Source organism: Mesocricetus auratus, unplaced genomic scaffold (assembly GCF_017639785.1).
Source record: "Mesocricetus auratus isolate SY011 unplaced genomic scaffold, BCM_Maur_2.0 Super-Scaffold_6730, whole genome shotgun sequence".
In the NCBI taxonomy this organism is placed as follows: domain Eukaryota; kingdom Metazoa; phylum Chordata; class Mammalia; order Rodentia; family Cricetidae; genus Mesocricetus; species Mesocricetus auratus.
In genome coordinates, this window is record NW_024429184.1 from 74,166,002 (window position 1) to 74,188,431 (window position 22,430).

At 40.9% G+C, this 22,430-nt stretch overlaps 1 protein-coding gene and 1 long non-coding RNA gene across 4 annotated transcripts in view; one reads left to right on the forward strand and one right to left on the reverse strand.

The window, feature by feature from the left end:
• Nucleotides 1-243: 243 nt before the first annotated feature.
• Atp6v1h (ATPase H+ transporting V1 subunit H) overlaps nucleotides 244-22,430 on the forward strand; it is an 88,872-nt gene continuing 66,685 nt past the window's right edge. The window contains exons 1-7 of one of the 3 annotated variants that reach the window (XR_002381394.2): nucleotides 244-409; nucleotides 1,547-1,690; nucleotides 6,032-6,134; nucleotides 7,129-7,218; nucleotides 10,967-11,080; nucleotides 13,714-13,818; nucleotides 16,394-16,447. Coding sequence is in view for 2 of the 3 variants with exons in the window: in XM_005085931.4 (XP_005085988.1) it covers nucleotides 1,578-1,690; nucleotides 6,032-6,134; nucleotides 7,129-7,218; nucleotides 10,967-11,080; nucleotides 13,714-13,818; nucleotides 16,394-16,447 (579 nt within the window). In the remaining variant the exon portion in view is untranslated. The remainder of the gene's footprint in view (nucleotides 410-1,546; nucleotides 1,691-6,031; nucleotides 6,135-7,128; nucleotides 7,219-10,966; nucleotides 11,081-13,713; nucleotides 13,819-16,393; nucleotides 16,448-22,430) is intronic. The other 2 variants (XM_005085931.4, XM_013125126.3) reach the window with 2 other exon arrangements.
• On the reverse strand, nucleotides 11,194-17,947 carry LOC121138799. The gene is made up of 3 exons (XR_005875661.1): nucleotides 17,909-17,947; nucleotides 14,069-14,235; nucleotides 11,194-11,378 (listed from the first exon to the last, which is right to left on the reverse strand). It is a non-coding gene; the product is annotated as an uncharacterized LOC121138799 (long non-coding RNA).

Genomic DNA, 22,430 nt, shown 5'->3' on the forward strand with positions numbered 1-22,430 from the left:
CCTGGGTCTATGACTCATTTCTCAGTCAAAACACTGAAAGGCTGTAAATTAAACTTCTCCGAAGAGAAGACTAACGTGAGGAGTTTTGGGCTCTTTGGCACAGGTGGCCTGCGGGGTCGCTAGCTCGGGAACACCCAGGGAGGTGGCCCCGCACAACCTAGTTTCAGCGCGCCGGCCCAACTGTTTTGGGCCCTCTCGGCTTCCGCCTTCCCCTGCGGTCACGTGCCCGTGCTCACGTGCCAGTGCCTGCTGTCACTTTGCAGCTGTTCCGGCTTCCTCCGTGTGAGGCTCGTAACGTCTCCCGCGGAGTCGCCCTCGCTTCGCTCCGGGTCTCCCGTGGCCACCGAGCCTCGGAGCTCGACCGGCGCCTGCCCGCCCGTGCGGCCCTCGCGTCCCCGCGGCAGTCCAGGTGAGGCTGTCCGGGTCCCTCCGGCTCCCAAGGGCGGGTCGCTCCCCTGCGGGCCCCGTAGCTCTGCGGAACCGCAGGGCCTTCCCCGCAGAGAGGACGGGGAGCTGCGGGTGGGGGCGTGCGGGCAGGCTGGGCGGCGGGACCCGCAGGCTCGGGGGCGAGCCGGGAAGGCCGCTCCGTGCTCGCGGTTCCAGCCTCTCCCAGACGAAGCCGGTTCTGCCCGGGACCGACAGTCTGCGCTGACCTTGCTTGTTTAGGCAGCAAGTTCCCGCACAGAGAAATTAAGTTCCTCACTGACTAAGCACGGTGGGAACGCGGAATAGAATTGGGGTTATGGTTTCTACTTCCTTAGGGTGAGAGCATACATTTTGGGGAGTGGGAAGCTAGGTTTTTGTATCGTGGTAAAATGTGGCGTAAGCTTTTTTTTTTCCCTGTTAGTTTTGACGACTGAGGATGTTTTTAGAAGCTCATTATCGTACACTTTTCTTGTTAGACTAGACTCCTGTTGTTGGCCGCAACCAGTTTGTTCGAGAACATTTTCTCAGTGTTGATTTTGAAAATGTCAATTTTTGTTGGAAAGGAAGGCAATGGTTTCTGAAAATTTACCATGCCGCTTGGTGTATTTGATTTTGAACCAGTAATTTTAAAGAAAGGAATTAATATGGCTCTTCAAAATAAAGTATAATAGATGCCAATAAAATACCATAATTGGCCTTTTTCCTGTATTTAATATTATTTTCTGTAGAAGAGATTGGAAGGTGATTTAATAGATTTCAAGTAGTAGATTTTTGGGTTGTTAGCATATTCAAAGCACTGGGTATTATTGCACCCTAGGTGGTCAAAGCGTCCTGTTTAATATTCTATTTAATTCCAATTTTGCTGTCAGTTTCTTAAATGGTCATTTAGAAAGTCTCACTGTATATTAAGGCTAATAATTAAACGCTCTTCCCTGGAAAAGAAAAAGCCAGTAGAATGCCCTTTTATGGGCTTGTAGACAAGATTTGAAATATGTTAATGCTGTATAGTCTTAGTATATTTAATATTTAAGTTAAATGAAATTAATGTGGTTATATTAATACTAGTAGTCTAAAAATATAGTGCCTGCTGTTCTGCTTTTATCTTGACCCTAACTTGAAGGTCTGTGGAGAAACACTCACTATCATATTAGATGACCAAAATGGACATTCGAGGTGCCGTGGATGCCGCAGTCCCAACTAACATCATTGCAGCTAAGGCTGCCGAAGTTCGTGCCAATAAAGTAAACTGGCAGTCCTATCTTCAGTAAGTACTGGTTTGCTGTGAATCATGGGTGTCATGTGCTTTTACATCAGACCTTTTCGCGGTCATGCTTCTATGAGAGAGTACTGGAAAAAGACTGATGATTGTGGAAGAAGCGAATCCTCTCTGCGGATGGCTGTCTTAGGGACCTGGGTGTGGTAGGAACAGCTTGGGGAAGCAGAGCAGGTGATGATGGATATTTTACTTTGTATGCGTGACTGTTTTGCCTGCATGTACATATGTGTAGCACATGCATGCTGGTGCCCTGAGAGCTTAGAAGAAGGGACTGGAGTTACAGATGGCTGTAAAGTACCATGTGTGTGCTGACCTTTGCAGGTCAGAGAATAACTGTGGGAGAGCTCCTTCTCTCCTGCCATTCGGTACTCGAGATCAAACTCAGGTTTCCAGGCCTGCGCCATCTCACTGGCCCTCGTTTATTCGTGATAATATTTCATTATTGCCTTTTATCTCATGTGGGCTTATTTAGGCATTTATAACTGAATTTCTGAGGATCATATTTGGTTATGCACATGGAAAAATCAATTGAGAAATCTGTTGCTAATTTATTTCTCTTGCCTACACAAAGGTTATACAGAGTAGCATCTCAAAAGGAACTCAGTGTCAGAACAGAGTTAGCTGTGATGGTCGGTAGGAAGCTGTTCAGGGGCTTGTGAGTGTACAGAAAAGGATAGCTAATTCTACCATCAGAAGTTACCTGAAAGTGGTGATCCTTCAGCTTCATTTTCAAGGGTGGATGCTATTTGATTGTGTGGCAAAAAGAGGACCTGTCCAGATACAACAGACACTGTCATAAGGGCAATGATTATGCTGGAAGCTATAGTTCAGAGGCAAGCAGTCAAGAGGAACTGAGGTTCACAGCATGTCAGGGGCACCTATGTGCCCTTGGAAGGAGTCAGCCTGTTCCTGCCATTTGGTGCTTTTTAAGATGATTCTTTAAGTCATGAACCCACAATCAATATATTTGAAGTGTAAGAAGGTTAATATGTACAACTCATGAAAGGGATTGTAGGTGGCAGTTTGGGTTCCAGAGTTGCCTTTTTCAAAACAGTCACTATCCTCCTGGGGCTTACAGGGGAAGAGTTTAACATTTACTCTTGGAGCTGGAGGTGATTAGCTGTACAGTGCTTGCACAGTGAGTGTGAATGTGGGATGCACTGCACCACCACAAGAACCCAGTGCCCATTCTGAAGGTCACTGCTAAAGCTGCTGAGGTTCTTGGCCTGCAGGAGAGGACCCAGTTCTCTGCTTGGTGGGGAGTAGCTTAGACTTAGGGAGAGTCTGTAGTGGTAATGTTAAGGCTGTTGGAGCGGTCAGACATGGACACGTTTGAGAAAGTGAGTGCTCAGTTTAATGTGTGTGGGTGAAAGATGTCTAGACTGACATCTAGATTCCTTTTTTAAGGACCTGGGTTAATGTGGGGTCAGTCTCCAAAGGACTGGTGGAGGAAAGATTTGCTGGTGTTTCCCTGTTGTTGTCTAATTATTTAAATCCTCTGAGCTCCTGACTTGTTTAGTCCAGAAAGACTTTAGGTTGAGGACAGGAGTTTGCATGTTTGCAGAGCCTGACTGTTTGTATTGCAAACAGAAGCGTGTTGCTGGGAAAGCACTAGTGGAGCGGAGCCACGGAGCTTTCTCTGGCTTGGGTTGGGAGTGTATAGTCTTGTGGAGAGTTTTCAGTTGTGTGCTTTTCCAGTCTCGAGACCATGGTGCTACATCTTACTTTCCTTTTTTCTAGTTCTGACCTTTATTTTGTTGTCTGCGTGTTTATATGAAAATGCTCATTATATATAACGAGATGTCTATTCTATAGAACACTAGTGTGTATAAAATGTCTTTCCTGAAAGAACAGTTACAGAAGGGACATGACTGTTAAGGATTCAGGTATTATGCTGGCCTGCCCCTGTCATCTGGTAGAATGTACTCAGGCAGTACCCTAGTCAGCCCAGGGTTACATGACTACATAGTCTGCAGGAAGGTGCAAAGGACCCCTTTAAGAGAAAGACCCCTGCCCATTTGTGCTCTCTTTCCTGAGGTAGACAGGACTTTTCTTGTCTCCGTGTCTCTTTACAAAACTCTTTTCCCTTTCTAATAAGACTCTCACGTAAGCTCTGTCTGCCTGGCATGTTTGTCCCCCACCTTGGTCACCCTTGCCTGCCCTTGGAATCCACCAGGGTTCCTCTTGTGCTTTATCATAGCAATGCCACACATAATCAGTGGTTCTCACCAGTGGATCAGACTTCTACTGATGACATAGAAACCCGTGGAAGAGTTACCTTGTACCAAAAGGTCAATCAGTATGCACTTGCCCTCATGAATTAGCATGCTGTGAAAATACAATATTCAAAAATGTATTTGTATTTGAGTAAGCTTTTACTTAACTAGGCAGTACAAAAAAGATAAGTGGAAATGGGTTTATGTGCTACTCAAACAGGAATCCAGCAAAAGTCTATGTTGAGAATACAAGAATCACAATACTGTAACCTTGCTTTTGAACTTCTAGTGAAGAAACAGACTTTTGATGAACTAAATAATAAACTGTGATAAGTATTAAAGGAAGAAATATGACACACACATAGATACAAAGCAAAAGGAGTTATATAACAAAGAAGGAAGAAGCAGCTGTCTAAGCATGGGGAAGTCTTCACAGAGCGGTGAAGAGTCTCACAGCAGTTACCTAAACCGGAGAAATGGGGACTGCAGTGCAGGGAGCCCTGGTTTGAGAGCTCAGGATTGGATGCACAGTGCTTGAAGGGTTAAAGTAGCTTGCTGTGGTTCAGTCTCTTTTATGGGACATTTATGTCCTGAAGTAAGTCATATGAACATTTGAGGGCTGTTCTGCTGTCGTGTCTTATCAAGGAGGGTCTGGATTTAGACCTTAGGATTGGAGGGTGGTGGTAATTGTTTCATGCTGAGTCCTTGATGAGTGGAGCAACTGAAAGGTTATGCCAGCTTGGAGTTGCAGATGGTGACGATGCTGAATTTGTTTCTGCTTGAAAATAAGAGATAGCTGGAGATGATTTGGTGGAGAGAGGAAGATTGAACTCTCTTGACTTAAGTCTCTAGAAGAAAGGAGTTCAGGAAGAAAAGCAAAATTTCAAGGATTAATCTTGGGTACAAACTGAAGAACAAAAAAGTCAGTGGTGAAGGATTCCTGGGAGGAAAACAGGAAGTGGGATGACTTTGGGGGAGGATAGAGATCAGAGTGAAGAGATCATCTTCCTTCCTTCCCGCCTTCCCGCCTTCCTTCCTTCCTTCCTTCCTTCCTTCCTTCCTTCCTTCCTTCCTTCCTTCCTTCCTTCCTTCCTTCCTCCCTCTTCCTCCTCCTGTTCTTCTTTCTCCTCTCTTCTTCTTTTTCTTTTTTTTTTTTGGTTCTTTTTCAAAACAGGGTCTCACTGTGGCTCACTATATAGACCAGGCTGGCTCTGCCTCTGTCTCCCAGTGCTGGGATTAAAGGCATGTGTCACTATGCTTGGCTAAGGAGAGGTTAGTTTTCAAAGAGGGAGGATGACTGTATTCTGAATTTGAAGACAAAGTATGTCAGGAAATGACTGTAGAATGTCATTGTTAAGTGGCCTTGGGTATAATGAATTTGAAGGCCAAGTAAGTATGTTGGCCTTGGGGTAGGAAGAAATTAAGGTGACGGAGGTGACATTTAATTGAATCCTTACAGTGGGTAAGGTGCTGTATTAACTGTGTCTTGGATTATGTAGCTCTGTCCTCTATATAAGCTCTTTGAAAGTCATGTCGTTATTGTTCCTATTTTGCTTAGGTAAAATATGGTAGAGCTAAACTATTGTGCGATGACAAGTCTTGCAGCACTATCATTTATAACTATCAAAAGACAATTTTTAACAAATTTAAAGCTGTTAATTAGTTTCCTTTGTGTTTCTACAGTCAGTAGAAATGGATGGGCTGAGCAGAGGAGGCTAGCTAATATAAAGGCAAGAAAAACAGAAAGGAAGGTCAGAAAGTTCAGTCCTCATTCTGGGTTACTGTCCTAAGGTGGGGATTGAAAGCCAGAATAGTAGATTTGGTTATGATTAGGTTAGTCAGGTTGTCTTTTTGGTTAGGATTTCAGCACAGGATGCTCTCTATTATGCCTATTGAAGTTACACTGTTGGGGAAATTACTCTGCTATCTTTTCTGGTTATTAGGGACTCTTTAGCTAGTTCTTTGGGGCCCAGGTATAGGAACCTAGTACAAAACAGTGGCCTGTAATTTTCTTGAACTTATTAAGGAAAAAGGAAAAGTATTAATAATTTCTGTGTTGCTCACTGTGGCTGCTTTGGACTTATTAAACAGAATATTTGTTCTTGCTTTGTAGGGGGCAGATGATTTCTGCTGAAGATTGTGAATTTATTCAAAGGTTTGAAATGAAAAGAAGTTGCGAGGAGAAGCAAGAGATGCTTCAGGCTGAAGGCAGCCAGGTGATCCTTACGTTTATTTTATAAGGAACACTTATTTCCTTATTGGCACAAAGTCTGGAAAGGACTGGGGCGTAGCTCAAGTGGTAGAGTCCCTAGTCAGCATGCATGGATTCAACCTCCAGCCTCAGACTGCAACATAAAATTGAAATGGTAGAAAACCTTTAATGACTGCGTAATATTATGTTCTACATATGTTATTCACATTAATATTATAATAGCACTTTTTGCCATGGTAGGGATAAAACCTACGGATTTTTTGCTTGCCAGGCAAGTATGTTACCAGTGAGCTATATCTAAGCTAGTCTAAAAAATAATGAATAAATAAATGAATAAATGAAACTTAAAAATCACTTTTACTTTTTAATTGTCTATAATGCATTATACTGTCCTGAGTAATCAAGAGTAATAATTGCTAGGTGTGTATATTTAAAAATAGTAACTTTTAAAAACTTATGTCTAGCAATAGTCAAAAATCTGATATAAGTCATGGTAAAGTTCTTAGGTCTCATCATAATGATATTTATAAAACGTATACATTTTCTATTTGTTACCTTATAAATAGCATTTCTATCTTGTTCTGTGAAAGAGACATAGTAACTTATAGAAGTTCCACTAAAATTATGAACAAATGAAATAATGTGCTGGTGTGGTGGTACACACCTTTAATCCCAGTACTTGGGAGGCAGAAGCAGGGAAATCTCCGTGAGCTTGTGGCCAGTCTGTCCTACAGAGTGAGTACCAGGATGGCAAGGGCTACATGGTAAGACCCTGTTTTCTTTTCTCTTTTTTTGGTTTTTCGAGGCAGGGTTTCTCTGCGGCTCTGGAGGCTGTCCTGGAACTAGCTCTTGTAGGCCAGGCTGGTCTTTAACTCTCAGAATCTGCCTGCCTCTGCCTCCTGAGTGCTGGGATTAAAGGCATGCACCACCACTGCCCGGCAAGACCCTGTTTTCAAAATAAAAAAAAAGAACAATAACATTAATTTTTTGTCTTGCAGTGTGCTAAAACATTTATAAATCTGATGACACACATCTCCAAAGAACAGACTGTGCAGTACATACTAACCATGGTTGATGATATGCTGCAGGTAGGTGTGGTGTGATGTTTTTGCTCTATTGACTTTTTTTGGGGGTGCCACTCAGCACCCAGTAAATCACATAGAGAAGCTTATTCTTAGTTATGAATGCCCTGCCTTAGCTTGGCTGGTTTCTAGCCAGCTTTTCTTATCTTAAATTAACCCGTCTACTTTCTTCCTCTGGGCTTTTAATTTTTTTACTTCTGTTTTTCTTGGCTTTCCTTTTTACTTCATGGCTGGCGGGTGGGTGGCTGGGTGGGTGGCTGGCCCTTGATGTCCTCCTCTCCTTGTTCTTTTATTGCTCCTCCTCCCTCATTTCTCCTTCTGTTTATACTCTGCCTGCCATCCCTGCCTATCCCTGCTACTGCCTCACTATTGCGTTCATCACTTTGTTAGACCATCGGGTGTTTTAGACAGGCAAAGAGTTACAGCTTCACAGAGTTAAACAAATACATCATAAACGAAAGTCATACATCATAAAATAATATTCTACCACAGGTAAGTTATTCCTAATACTTTTTGGACTTTGATATTTTATACTTTATAGTAACAGCAGTTCTGGAAGGTTTCACTTAGTGATTCTCTTCTAGAACATGACACATTTCTTGCTTTACTAGTAGTGCTTACGGTGGAAGTACTTAGATGAAGCTGATTTCCATTTTCAAATACCAAGTAACTATACTTGTATTTTCCTGAAATTAGCTCAGAGTTTTTTCTCCTTCTTCTTGGTTGAACTGGGGATTGAACCTAGAGCCTCATGCATGCAAGGCAAGACCTCCTGTGATCTACATATAGCCCAGGCCTAACCTCTTAATTGAACACCAACACAATCTATTAAGACCCGAGGCTCCTTCTACTTCTGTCACCAGCTTTTGATGCTGTTTGTTCTAGGCTGGGAACAGCAAAGTGCTTTAGTTCCCTTGAGACAGTTTTATATGTAATCTGAAACTTTCAGTTGCATAAAATCCTGATTACTGCTTTAATTGCTTATGAATTCAGAGGAGCATAGTAATAATTTTGAATTTTAAGCTATAGTATAATCTTGGCTTAATATGCAGAGCAGGGTTTATGAGATGGGTCCTGCAGCTGTTTAAGATAGTGCCTGTGTGTCAAGAGACTTAAGCAAAGATAAAATTAAAATAAAAATAGGGAAAAACTGTAATATATATATATATATATATATATATATATATATATATATATACCTTCCAAGTGTTTATAATGAACTCTTCAAATTGAAGAAAAAAAGAGTTAGGGCTGGAGAGATGATAGCTTACAACCCATATGGCCGTTCCAGTTCCATGGGATCCAATACACTTTTCCGGCCTCTTCAGGCACCAGTCATACAAGTGACACACAGACATGCATGCAAGTAAAGCACCCCCCCACACACAAAATTAAATAATCCTTACAGAAAAATAAAATTGTCGAAGTCAAATAATTAAAGGATGGGATATAAAAATTCCCTAAAACATCAGAAGGGCTGGGCAGTGGAGGCAGGTGCAGATGGATCTTTGAGTTTGAGGCCAACCTGGTCTACAAAGCAAGTTCCCAGATAGCCAGGGCTGTCACACAGAGAAATCCGGTCATGAAACACACACATACATGCACGCACGCACGCATGCATGCGCAAGAGAAAGAGAGAGAAAAAGAAAGAAAGAAAACAGAAAGTATTCAACCTCAGGTATCATTTCAAATAGGAAACAAGTAAACACTTGACAACATCCTGTCAATAAGGCTGCAGAGAAACACTGGTCTCACATGCTGCTAGTGAAATTCAAAATGGACATTGGGTTAGGCCTGTCTGGTAATTCTCTGCACACTTAGTCCTTCACAACAGCAAGCTTAAGCAAAGTAAGAGTGTTATGATCTGCCTTGGTTATTGTGCGGGAGTGAATGTGGCACAGGAAGCATGTGGTGTGTAGACTGTGCTGTTAGGTACATGAATACATACGAAACACCTGTGCTCTTAGTTGTTACACAAATGCCAGTGTGAACTCACAGTTTATCATTTATAGATGCCTCTTTATTTTCATACCAGCACTAGGTTTTTACTCCTGTTTGTAGCTTTAGTGACACAACAACATTGTGCTTCTCTTCTCAGTTTATGAACTTACTTGTTAATGCCCCATAATACTCAGAAAGTAATGTCAGAGCTACCGATTCCTGTATACATTGAAACTCGAGCTTGTTTCCAGGAGTTCAGTATTTGCTGGTCTTTGGGATAGTAACCTATGGTAATGGTGTGGAGGGGTGGCTTCCCCTCCTGTTTTTCTTCCCCTTCTTTGTACACACCCCACCCTTTCCTTTCTCTCGCTTTTGACTCGAGGTTTGCCTATGTAGTCCAGACTGGCCTCAAGCTAAAAATCATCTGTCTTTAGGTTCTCCAGTGCTGGCATAGTATGCATTTGTCACTATGCTCAAACCTGTGGTTTCTTTATTTTACATGCATATGAGTTTGTCTGCATGTTATACTTTCTGTGCACCACTTTCATGCCTATTGCTCACAAAGCCTGGGGCCTGGGGGAACCATTGTATATCCTAGAACTGGAATTATAATTGTGAGTCACCATGTGGGTGCTGAGAAATTGAATCTAGGTTTTTATGAACTGTCTCTAGTCACTTCTTCTTGTCTTGCACTTTTGTGGTTTCTTACTGTTTCTACTTGCCTGTATATTTTTGCCTATCACTACTTCAGGTAAACAGTTTTATTTTAGGTCCATCTCTTGTGTGCACTATGAACTTGGGCCTTGGTTTGCAAATTGGACATGTTTTCTTTTCCCTTTCTTCTTCAGGTCTCATAAATGTTAATTAATTACTCTGTCACCAAGCTATTGAGCTATGTACACTCACTTAATGTGTTTCTTTTAGTAGATGTATTAAGCAGTCTTCATTTATAATTTTCATCTAGACTCTGATAAGCACCTTATAACTTACTTTTATTTTTTATGTGGCTGGTGATTGAACCCAGGGCTTCATGTATGCTAAGCATGGTCTCGACAATGGATCTATACTCTCAGCCCTTGCTTTTCTGTTTTCCTTTCTTCCCTTTCTCCCTTCCCCTTCCTCCTCTACTTTTTTCCTTCCTCCTCTTTCTATGTCTTTTTCTTTCTCTTTCCTTTCCTCCCTTCCATTGGGGCCTTGCTGTGGAGGCCAGGCTGGCCTCGTAGCCCAGGTTAGTCTGAAACCTGTGTTCTCCCAGCTTTATCCCCCTGGGGGATTGTAGGTGTGTACTATCAGGTGTGGCTTATTTTTTTAGATAGCATCTTAGACTGTGTTGCCTAAGCCTGTCTTGAATTTCTAAGTCTGCACTTCACTTTGGGTGTTAATATCATCCTCTTCCCACTTTCTGTTTATTTTATTTAGAAGCCAGATTGTTCTTACTTTGATGGAGGTAGAAGTATCAAGACAGTGTTGAGAGCTAAGAAAAAATATAGATTATACTCCTTGTGATTCTGTTAATTCTACTGAATGAGAGTAAAAACCATTACCCAAATTCTTTGTTCAAATTATGCAAGCTTTATTTTTTGTCAGAGTATCTCCCTAAAGTGGGGTGTGAGAAAATAATATGGAACATAGGAGATAGTGGTGTTTATATAGCCCCCAAACTGCAAGACTAGGGAGGGGATTTTCAAGGGTTGAGGGATTTCCAGAGGAATTTTGGCTATGTAGGAGTTTAGCTGGACATACATACTAATACGATATACAATAAGCAGATGAGAAGCAGTATACAATTATTATGTTCTTGTCTTTCTTTTAGGAAAATCACCAGCGTGTCAGCATTTTCTTTGACTATGCAAAACGATGCAAGAGCACTGCCTGGCCGTACTTTCTGCCAATGTTGAATCGCCAGGATCCCTTTACTGTTCATATGGTAAATTTTGAGTTGATCACATGGCTTTATGTATATTTTATTCTTTTCTTGTTACTATGACAAAATAACTGACAAGAAGCAGGTCAGAGAGAAGGGGTTTATTTCAGCTCAGAGTTCTAAGGCATCGTAACCCATATTAGTGGTGAGTGGCTCTATGGCAGTAGCAGAGAAAGCAGGGCCAGGTCATAAAACTTGAAGCCCACCCTCAGTGACTTTCCACTCCCTCCAAGTGACATTCCTGAGGTTATAGAACACCCCCAAATGGTTCATCCAGCTGGGACAGACCGGACACATGAGCCTGTGGGGGACATTTCATAATCAGTCCATAGTGCACATGCAGTATATAAGAAGGGAGTTTATTCCTTTACACTGGCGTACACAAGAAATAAACCTGGGTTGGTTTTGGCTTGCTAACTTGCCTTTCCACAGAGGAATAGCTACTTTCCTTACTGGTGCTGAGTAACGAAGCTGTTGGAGTGATGGAGCAAGTGTTGGTCTGATGCAGTTATGAAATTTTATAGATGAATGCGTTCCTTAGCTTCAGTGTACACGGTGAGTGTACATGTGCAAACAGCTTAAGATTGCCTACAGCAAGAAAATCACATTTGACTATGTAGAACTTAAGTTTTGATTTGAAATAACTACTGTGTTTTATTTTAATTGATTATTCTTATTATCTTGAAACTCTTGTTTTAAACTTAGCTTTTAAGAGGTATAGTTGGAACCCCAACTGAAGAATCTTTCATGCTATTATTGAAAAGATGAGAAAGAGGCTGAGAGAATGGGTCTTTACACAAGCAAGTTTCCTGTTTCCAGTGTAGAGTGGGCTGCTGGAGCCTCAGTAAACATCTTCCCTTGTAAAGTGAAGGACCACTGTCAGTGAAATTTTTCCATGCAAGTGTGGTTTTTCCTACCCACTTCTATGTGCAGCTAGATTTGCATGTTTTTCTACTCATACCTTATATGTTATAGACATTTTTAAAAAGTTCCACCAGGTGGTGGCGGTGCAGGCCTTTAATCCCAGCACTCAGGAGGCAGAGGCAGGTGGATCTCTGTGAGGTTGAGGCCAGACTGGTCTACAAAGTAAGTTCCAGGGCAGCCTGGGCTATTACACAGAGAAACCCTGTCTTGAAAAACAAAAAACAAAATAAAACAGAACAAAAAGTTCCAAAAAGCAAAGTCAAAAGAAAGCTACAATTTTTAGGAATAATGCTTAAAAAAACATTATTTTTCTCTTTCCGGTTGGAGAGGCTTGTTTCCATTGTCTTGTTGTCTAATTCCGTATAGTATCATAAGTTGATATATACATAGTTAAAGCATCATTATTAATAATAAAGATATAGCCAGATCAACTTTTTTGACGTTGCATTTCTGGGATCTTGAACACATTAGGCAAGTCCTCTACCATTGAGCTATGTTCCCAGACCCCAGATAGCTTTTTTTTTTTTTTAAGCCCTCCAACTATCTAAATAGCTGCAAATGATCTCGAGCAACTAGTCCTCCTGCCCCCATCTCCCCAGTCTGGGAGTCTGCTCCCACACCCATCCATTTTGTGTGTGTGTGTGTGTGTGTGTGTGTGTGTGTGTGTGTGTGTGTGTGTGTGTGTATGTTTCAAGACAGGGTTTCTCTGTATTGTTTTGGAGCTTGTTCTGGAACTTGCTCTATAGACCAGGCTGGCCTCAAACTCACAGAGATCTGCCTACCTCTGACTCCTGAGTGCTGGGATTAAAGGTGTGCATCACCACCGCCTGGCTCCCCATACCCATTTTGTGATGCAAGACACAGGGCTTCCTGAATGCTAGGCAAATACTCTTAGGAATTGAACTATATTTCTGGGGTCCCTAATATCTTCTTAAATTGCTTTTGGTTAAGTTTTCAAATGGAGAGTCAGGCTGTTGTATTATTGATTGTTGTGGTTACTCCCAGCTTATGCTGAGGTATACATGTCAGGTATCATACCCAGTTATTTCCCTTTTGCTTATGCATGTGCAGCTAATACATTTCAGTCCCTGGGTTCCAAATGGAAATCCTTTTAAGTCAGTTGACTGTGACTTTATTTGTGTGTGGCTCCTGTGCCACAGTGCACAAGGTCAGGGGAGAACGTCTGGCAGCTATGAGACTTGGGGATTGGATTCAGATTGTAAGGCTTGTTAGTAAGCACCCTTACCTTCTTAGAAACCTTGCCAGCCTTCAGCTGTGTTTTAGGAAAGTTTTGCTGGTATTAAAGTGACTCCCCAATCTTATATTTTTTCTTTTAGATGACAGGTTCTTAACTGTGCAGCCCACACTGATCTCAAATGGTTGAATCTCCTGTCTTAGACTCTCTAGTACTGAAGTGCAGGGATTGTAGATGCGTGGGCCACCTCCTTGGCTCCAAACCTTATTCTGAAATGCAAAATAATCTGAGGAATGCTATGTGGTTTCTTAAAGCACAGTTAATTTTTGTTCATTTTAAAAGAAATATTTTAAAATATAGTTTGATGTTTTTGTTTTAAATTAAGTTTTAAGAAATGAGTCTCTTGTGTCCCCCCCCTCCCAGGAGTAATGAAATGTTATGAAAACCACTTGGGAAGGGGGGCTCTTAAGGTATAGGATGTGATTGGCATTCAGATATGTTTCTTATTCATTTTCAGGCAGCAAGAATTATTGCCAAGTTAGCAGCTTGGGGCAAAGAATTGATGGAAGGCAGTGACTTAAATTACTATTTTAACTGGATAAAAACTCAGCTGAGTTCACAGGTAACTAAAGTTTCTAAAAGAAATATAGTATTAGAATCTATGTTCTCATATGTTATTTATGGTAAATATGTTAAATTACAAAAGATGTTTTATTAAAGTAACTCCACTTTGTACTTGTTAAGTAGGCCTACCTATTGCTGATGTGATGACATGCTTTACTGTTTGTTCTTTAACTAACTACAACTCAAACCTCTGTCTTCCCTGCCATTTGTGCTTTTCTGCCCTTGCTTTTGAACAGTCAGGGACTTACCTTCCTTCTAGGCAGCTGCCAGGATTATGCAACTTGGAGAGCCGAAAGGACCAGCAGGAAACAATCAGTGAGTGTTCACAGAAAGCATCCATGCAGGAAAACATGGCACATGGGGAGACAGCATGTGCACAGGCTCTGGGGTCAGAGACATCCACGTTTGCCTTGGCCTGTGGATTTGAACCACCAACATTTGTATCTGAAATACAGATTTCGGGGAGGAGATCTCTGGAGATTTTCTAGTGGGGTCTTTTATGCCCCTTTGGTTGTATAACTAGACTAGCTTGTTTAACTGTGTTAGTATTCAGGCATTTGTACTGGCCTGCCTTTGAAGTTCTGACAGGACACGCCCTCAGCTGCTGCCACTAAGAGCACTACCTGTGCCTGTTCACTATGTTCCCTTCTAAAGGGGCCCTGCCCACCTCCCCCACTCTGTCCCCCTCCCAACACACACACTAAAAAACTTACCAGGCTGATTGCTAAAAGCAGGCTAAAATACTCCCATTTTTCATTTTAAAATTAAGTGTCCTTTTAAATGAATCTCATTATACCTTAATGCTAGCTTTTTTCTTTTTCTAGTTATTCTTTCATATATTTTTATATCTTGACTGCAGTTTTCCCCTTCTCCACTCCTCCCAGTCCCCCCTCCTACCTCCTTATCCTCCCACCTTTTCACCACTCCCAAGATCCATTCCTCTGTTTCCCTTCAGAAGAGAACAGACCTCTCATGGATATCAATTAACCTGGCATAACAAGTTACAACAAGACTAGGCACATTCCCTCATATCAAGGCTGGACAAGGCAACCCAGTAGGAGGAAGAGTCCCAAAGGCAGGCAAAGGAAATATAAATAGCCCCTGATCCCGTGGTTAGGAGTCCCACAGAAACACCAAGCTACACAATCATAATGTGTATGTAGAGGACCTAGGTCAGACCCATACAAGCTCCCTGATGTCAGCTGAGTCTCTGTCATCCCCTTTGAGAGCCTGGTTAGTTGATTCTATGGGACTGTGTCCTTGACCCCTGTGGCTCTTCCAGTTCTTCCTCCCTGTACCCCTGCAGGATTCCCAAGCTCCAGCTAATGTTTGGCTGTGGCTCTTTCTTGTAACACTAGCTTTCTTGTAAGGTGCAGATGCAGCTGCAGCTGAGTTCACAAAGTGGAGCCTGATATGGAAGAACTGCAGTTTCTAACTACTTGTGCAGTACCATTTATTTTGCGCCTCAGAGATGAATTGACACTCCTGACGTGATTAACATCTATTTAATGCTTACACAGTTGTAACTGTGTCCTGCAACTGGGGGGAAATCGTCACTCATCACTAGTGGATGAAGTATTTCAGAGACTAGAACAGTTTTCATTCGAGTTGTACTTCTTAGTGTTGAGTGGGTGTTCTTTAAGACCTTTCTGTATCTTTCTAGTATGCTGTCTTTGTCGGTGTGGCTTAATACCTATCCTCTGCTTGTTCTTCTGCTGTAGGGCGCCTACTGAAGGTCCCAAGCACAGTCTGGCTTGCTTCTCAGAGTCTGGGTATTGCCGCTGCTTGGTTCTGATCACTCTTGGCTTTCTTGCTATAGGCAGAAAATTCTTCCATAGCCTTTTATCAGGATTAAATTGTAAATCTCTTGTATAAAGAAAGGTAGGATTATTTGAAAGTTTATTTGCTGTCTTTCTCAAATGTCTTGACTAGTACTATATGTGAAAAGTCTTTTCCCACTGAAAATATTTTTTCCTTCATAAAAGGTTCATAATTTCATGCTTCTAGTGAAAAAACATTTTTAAATGCCCAAGTCAGTTGCTACATTGTTTTGTTTTTTGACTTTACAATGGCAATTTTTACCTTATACTTAATAGGTATGGATAAGAAAAAGCCCCCCCCAATTCGTTACCAATTTTCTCTTGATATCTTTCATTACATTTCGTTTGTTAATTTCTATGTAACATTTGTGATGTTGAATATTGAGATTACTTGATGACATTGCTCTTTTCCTGTTGTTATGCAACCATTTTAAAAAGCTGTGCCAAAACTATTGCAGTGATAGTACAAGCTGTCATTGATTGAAAACACCATCCTGTTAGCAAATATTGAAGCAGAAATTTTTGATAGCTTCACCTATGAAACTTATCTTGTGCTTATAGGCCTACTGTTTGGCTTTTAGTAGTCTGTCCATTATCTGGAGGAGGATAATAACTTCTAAATCATCTTCATGTTCTTCATAAAGTAGGAGTAGGGAAAATGATAATAAAATTCATCCAGTTGCTTTTGTGAGCTGATAAGTTAGGATAAAGTAAAAAACAAAACTAAGTAATAAGTCATTTATTTTGTAATAGAAACTTCGTGGTAGCGGTGTTGCTGTTGAAACAGGAACAATCTCTTCAATTGATGTAAGTATGTTCCTTCCTAATTGACTGGCTTAACACTCTGAAAATTGTTTTGACTTACATGTGAGGTGCTTACTAGTTCCCCAAATGTAAATCCTTGGATCTGAAGTGTCAGCCACCCACAGTGAGGCTAATTCTTTTGCCTTTTTAATGGGAGATATAAATCCTGCCCTTCTTTGTTGCTGACTTGCAGGACATCCTACTTGAGGTCTCCAAATCAATGCAAAGGTTGGAATTGCAGTACATAGCACAAGAGACTAATCATATCATTTGAGTCACAATTCAGTAGTATGTGAACTGTCTGATATCTGTTTAGCCTAGGTGTACACAATGCATCGGTTGACTGATGGCACAAAATGCTTGTGCTGGCCTGCTCAAGTCTCTGTGAACTGTGTGGTGGCCCAGTATGGACCTACTCACTCCTTCTTCAACCAGTCTCTTCCCACTTTTAAGTGGTTAAAGGTCAATTCTAACTATGGGCCTTCGGTTCTTAGCTAACATCATCTTCTCTTTTTGGGAATGGTTTAACTTTGCTATATTTGAGTACAGATAAGGCTGGGTATGGTTGGAGCCAGGGGACAGAAACATCAGGACAAAGGAGATAAGCAGGAAGTGTATGGAAATGCTTATGGGATTCTGGAAGGCTGAAAAGGTAGATGTAAATGAAGCTTTGTATAAACCCTATAACAGCTGTATTGATCATTGTAACTTCCATAATCTGAATGTAATATACCAGTCTGCTTGTCTAAGAATGGAAGTCACCTTAGAATCTACAGGAAAGATAGTAGACAATCTTCCATTTGGGGCATGGATTGAGAAATGTGGTGGATATTGTGTGAAGCAGAAAAGGGAGTCCAATAATCAGAGCAAGGTATAGAGGTAGATGAGCATCCTTGGGGCCAGAGTGAGGAGAGAAAACAGGTAGAAAGTTGAATGTTTTTTTGTTTTGTCTGGTCCTGCTGGACCAGTTTCTTTCCACTCTGGTCCCTGCAGCCACTTATGAAATAACACTCTGAGGGTTAATATTAAATATAACTGTTTGGCCAATGGCTCAGGCTTTGTACTGGTTAGTTTTCTCTTATAAATAAACCCATTTCTACTTATCTGGGTACTGCCATGAGGCTGTGGCTTACTGGTAATGCTCCAGGATGTTATTCCTTTGGCGGCTGTAACACGAATAATAAAAACCCAGAGACAGATATTGAGATTGAAGCTGAAGATCAGAGAAGCAAAGCAGCTGCCACTAGAGAGCTCTCACCTCTACCAGTGCTCAGACCAAAGGGGTGATTCACTGAACCTCAGATTGCATCTCCAGACTGCATTGCTCTTTACCAAATCTCAGACTGCTCCTGAGACTGCACTGAATTCCTTATATTCACTCTAGTGTTGGGATTAAAGGCATGAGCTCTGTTTCTCTTTTAGACTGAATCACTCTCAAGTAGCCAAGGGTGGCCTTGAACTCACAGAGATCCATCTGCTTCTGTCTTCTCAGTCTTGCAATTAAAGGTGGGTGCCACTAGTGCCCTGCTTCTATGGCTGTGGCTAGCTTTGCATTCTGATCTCCAGGCAAGCTTTATTAGATCATAAGCAATATAGCATCACAGGTGGCCACATGGTGTCTCCCTGACACCACCTTCTTCTTTCTGTATCTTTGTTTTGATTTCCCCCCAGCTCTATTTCTCCTGACCATTGGCTGAAACAGCTTTATTCATAAGCCAATAAAAGCAATCCATATTTGCAGCATACAGAAGGACATCCCACATCAAATGTTTAGTTGTTTATCTTTATTTTATGTATAGGTATTTTACCTACATGTGTGCGTGTATGCAGATCTGGTGCCCACTAAGTCCAATAGAGGGCATTGGTTCCCTTGGAGCTGATGTTACAGTGAGCTGTTGTATGGGTGCGGGGAATTGAAGCTGTGTCCTCTGCCTCTGAAAGAGCAGCCAGTGCTCTTAACCACTGAGCCATCTCTCCAGCTAGGTTTAGTTGTTAAATTAAACAAATATACAAATTGGCATCTTTATTTCTTCTTTAAAATTTTATTTTACTATGTGTATGACAGTTTTTCCCCTCATGTGTGGCTATATAACCCTGTCTATGCAAGGGAGACCAGAAAAGGCCATCAGCTCTCCTGGAACTGGAGTCACAGACCCTTGTTAGCTACCATGTGGGTGCTGCAAATCGAAGCCCAGTATTCTGGAAGAGTAGCCAGTGCTCTTAACTACCAAGTCATTTACCACCATCCTCCTCCCCTGGCATCTTTATTTATTGTGGAGTTTCTGCTAGTATGAAGTTTGGAAAAGCTCATTGGGTTGTATTTTTAGAATAGTTTGTTTTGTAAACTTATTTTAATATTTGTAATTCTTAAAACCCTTTACAAGGAGAGGAGGCTGAGCTGTGTAAGATTCCAGTTTGCTATTTTATTTTTTGTTCATTGTATTAGAAAGGTAGAATTGGTTGAGCTAGTATTGGATTAGTGTAAATGATTTATCTGGTAGATGTGTATACACACGTACTCTAAATAGTAATTGTTAGATTTCACATCTTGTTTTTAGAGCCCTCGGCCATGGGCATACTCTCATGGCTTTTTCTGAGGAATTTTCTTTTCCAGATAGATACTGATTTCAAAAGCAGACCTCAGGTTGAGAATATTGCCATCCTCTTCTTTGATCCTATTCTAATGGGCAAATATTTTTTTTGCGTTAGTATTTTATTTTTTTGTAATGCCTTTGTTATAGCCAATTTATTTTGAGAGTATAAAATTTCCAATTTATGGCATCAAGTAGACAGCTATTGTTGATATTAACAGAAATAAATCATATTCAAGCATAGTGATCTTAAGCATGAATAGTAATTTTTGAAAATCAGTAATCATGCCTTGTACATTTCCTTGATGTACACAGGCAATAGGAAAGTAACTGGTCTTTTCTTTCCATATGTTGACTTGTTTTTCTTTTGTTACTGTCTTTCATCCAAATCTCCTGACGAATGTTGAGTAATATGACTGATAATGTTTGTCTGTCTTTTTCCTGTCTTCAGTGGGAAAGTCTCTAATATTTCACCCTCTGACATGGTAAAGCTTTTGTTGTTTTTGGCCTCTGTGATTGGGGCTTGGAATGTCCCTTAAAGGCCCAAGTGTTAAAAGCTTGTTCCCAAGTCCACAGCACTGCTGGGAGGTCGTGGAATCTCCAAATAGCAAAGCCTAGTGAGAGATTTTGTTGTTGGTGCTTGTTCTCAGAGACAGATGTGGGACTCTTAGGCTTTGCCTTTCCTTTCTATATGTACCTGTAAGTTTATCCATGTACTGCTGGTAAGATGGTTTTTCCTACCACAAGCCTAAAAACAGTAGGGTTAACCAACCCTGGGCTGGAACAAGCAGAAATGTGAACCCAAACAATTGTTACCTCTGTATGAGTTGAATATCTCTTGTATGTTGTTGTGGAAACAAAATACTATGTGACTAGCAAATTGGTTGATAAAGAATTTTCTATCAATCAATCTATCTACAATCATATAAGCAATATATATATTTAATAAAGTTATATATTGGGCTTATAAAAGTATATGGCAAAGAATTGAACACAGTATGTTACAAAGATCCCAGTTCTCAGAAAAGCCAAGTGAGAATCCTGGCTCCATCACTTAACACTAGTAGTGTGACTTTTGACTGATACTTTACCTCTATGAGTCTGAAGTTTTTGTATCTGAAAGAGAAAATTAACACATACAAAAATAAGTTTGTTTAGATGACCAATAAGAGAGATAGCATGTTTCAGCGGCCCTAGAGACTGACTTGCTGTGGTGTCAGTAAACCTAGATCATGCTAATGGGCAAATACTTTACATTTGCATTGCGGTGTGTGTGTGTGTGTGTGTTTGGTGTAGGTTATACATCTTATGCAAAAATAATGAGACTGAAAAAAAATCTTGCCAAAGTTTATGTAGCTGATAAGTATCAGAAACACTAATTCAATAAATTGTTTATTTATGGAATTTTTCTAGAGACACCTGAACTGGAATTGATTATTTAGGTTTTGCTCCAACCCGATCCCCACAATGACTTTTGTTATATCCATATTATGCCTTTGAATAGGTTTTCAATTGTCAGTGGGAAAAGCAGTTTGATAAGCTGCAGTATGTAATGTTGCCACTTGAGGGCAGTTGACACTGCAAAACGAGATCCATGACTCAAGTCTTAAGTTTCAGAGACCTCGCAGAACCATCGTCTTCAATAAGTAAGGGGTTGTTTGTTACAGACATTTTCACTTTACTTAAAAATGTGGGACATTGTTTTCACAGTTATGAAAATCTGATTGTTTCTTTACTTTGCTAAGTTCTTTGCTGATCTCAATGCAAATGATAGATCATCTTTTCTGAGGAACACTGTTGTCTTGGAAATGGACGCCTGGGCTGAAGCCCTGACCAAGGAGGGTTGTGACCTTTCCAAGCTTTGGAAGACTGAGAAAGACTGGGAATTTCTGTTTGATTCCTTCTCATTTTCCTTTTTCCTTGCCCTTTCACTGCTGCCTGAGTGTAGAAGACAGCTCCTCACACCTGGGTTTGTTGTGGACCCAATCCACTATTAGTTCCAAGATATAGGTTGTTTCTTGGGTAGAGTTGCTAGATTTTTCTTCCTGCTTGTTCTCACTTGATTCTTGGTGTGCTGGAGCAGTTCTGTCTAGCAGGACTTACTGTAGTGTAAGCCTTCTGTGTGTCTAGCCTGCCCATGGAGGTTGCCACTAGCCATGTGTGACTAGGGAGAATGAAGAATCCTTCCTGAAATTCACTTCACGTACTGTAAAAATCATGCCCTTGCAGTTCAGTGGTTTGTATTTATGGATTGTGAGCTATTACTACAGTTTATAGTATTTTCAGTACTCCAGAAACCAAGAGAGCTACCCTTTCTCCATCCCCACTCTCTTTGTTCACCCCCTGGCAGCCACTACTCCACTTTCTGGCTCTGCACTCACCTCTTTTGGATTGTGATGGTAGTATAGCTCTATGACTTGTTTGTGTGTGTGTGTGTGTGTGTGTGTGTGTGTGTGTGTGTGTGTGTGTGTGTGTGTGTGATAGAACCCCTTTATCTAGTGCAGTATGTTTGAGCATGCAGCATTTTAGAATGAGAAACAGAAAAATCCAGAAAGTTGAGTTTCCTTGTTATTTGACATTTCTTCAGTGATTCCTATGGCAGTTCTAATGTCTTTGCTTCAGGTGACCAATTTTGCTGCTTTCACTCTTTGATTGAATGCTATGGTCCCTGCTGTCTTGCAGGGAGAGGGGAGGGTGCTTTGATGTAGTTCTTTATCAGAAGTTCTGCACATGAAGCAGATGTGTGGGCTGCCTCAGTTATTTACACAGCACAGGCTTGCTCTTAATTGTAGGCTGCCCTGACTGGTGGCCCACTGGAACCCAGAGCAATTTGCAGCCAGTGGTTATTAGGAGATGACTGTAGTCTAAACATATTAAATGGAAAATTCAGATACAAATAACTCATGTTTTAAATAACTTCTCTTTATTGTGATAATTGTTGTATTTCATTTGTTAGTTGCTTTCTGTGCCTGAATTATAAATGAAATTACCATAGACATTTGTATATAGGAAGAAATAAAACTCATATCCATAGGGTTCAGTGCTGTGTAGTTTTAAGGTCTGTCAGGGGTCTGGGAGTGTGATGGAATAGGGACCACTATACTTGCCTTACTGTGTAGGCTGAAAGAGCATTGTTTTTATCCAGAGCAGTTATGAATGGCTTTTCATTCTTTTAAGTTCTTATCACAAAGTTAACACTTTTGAGTATTAGGATTGTTGACATATATATATATATGTACGTGTGTGTGTGTGTGTGTGTGTATGTATTGAATACAGATACAGTATTCAGATTTGTTTATTTTATCAGGTTTTTGGAAGTGTTACCTTCCAAAATATTGTGGCATTATAAAAGAAAATGAAATAAGGTATTTGAGTAGTACAAGACTTCTTCTCAT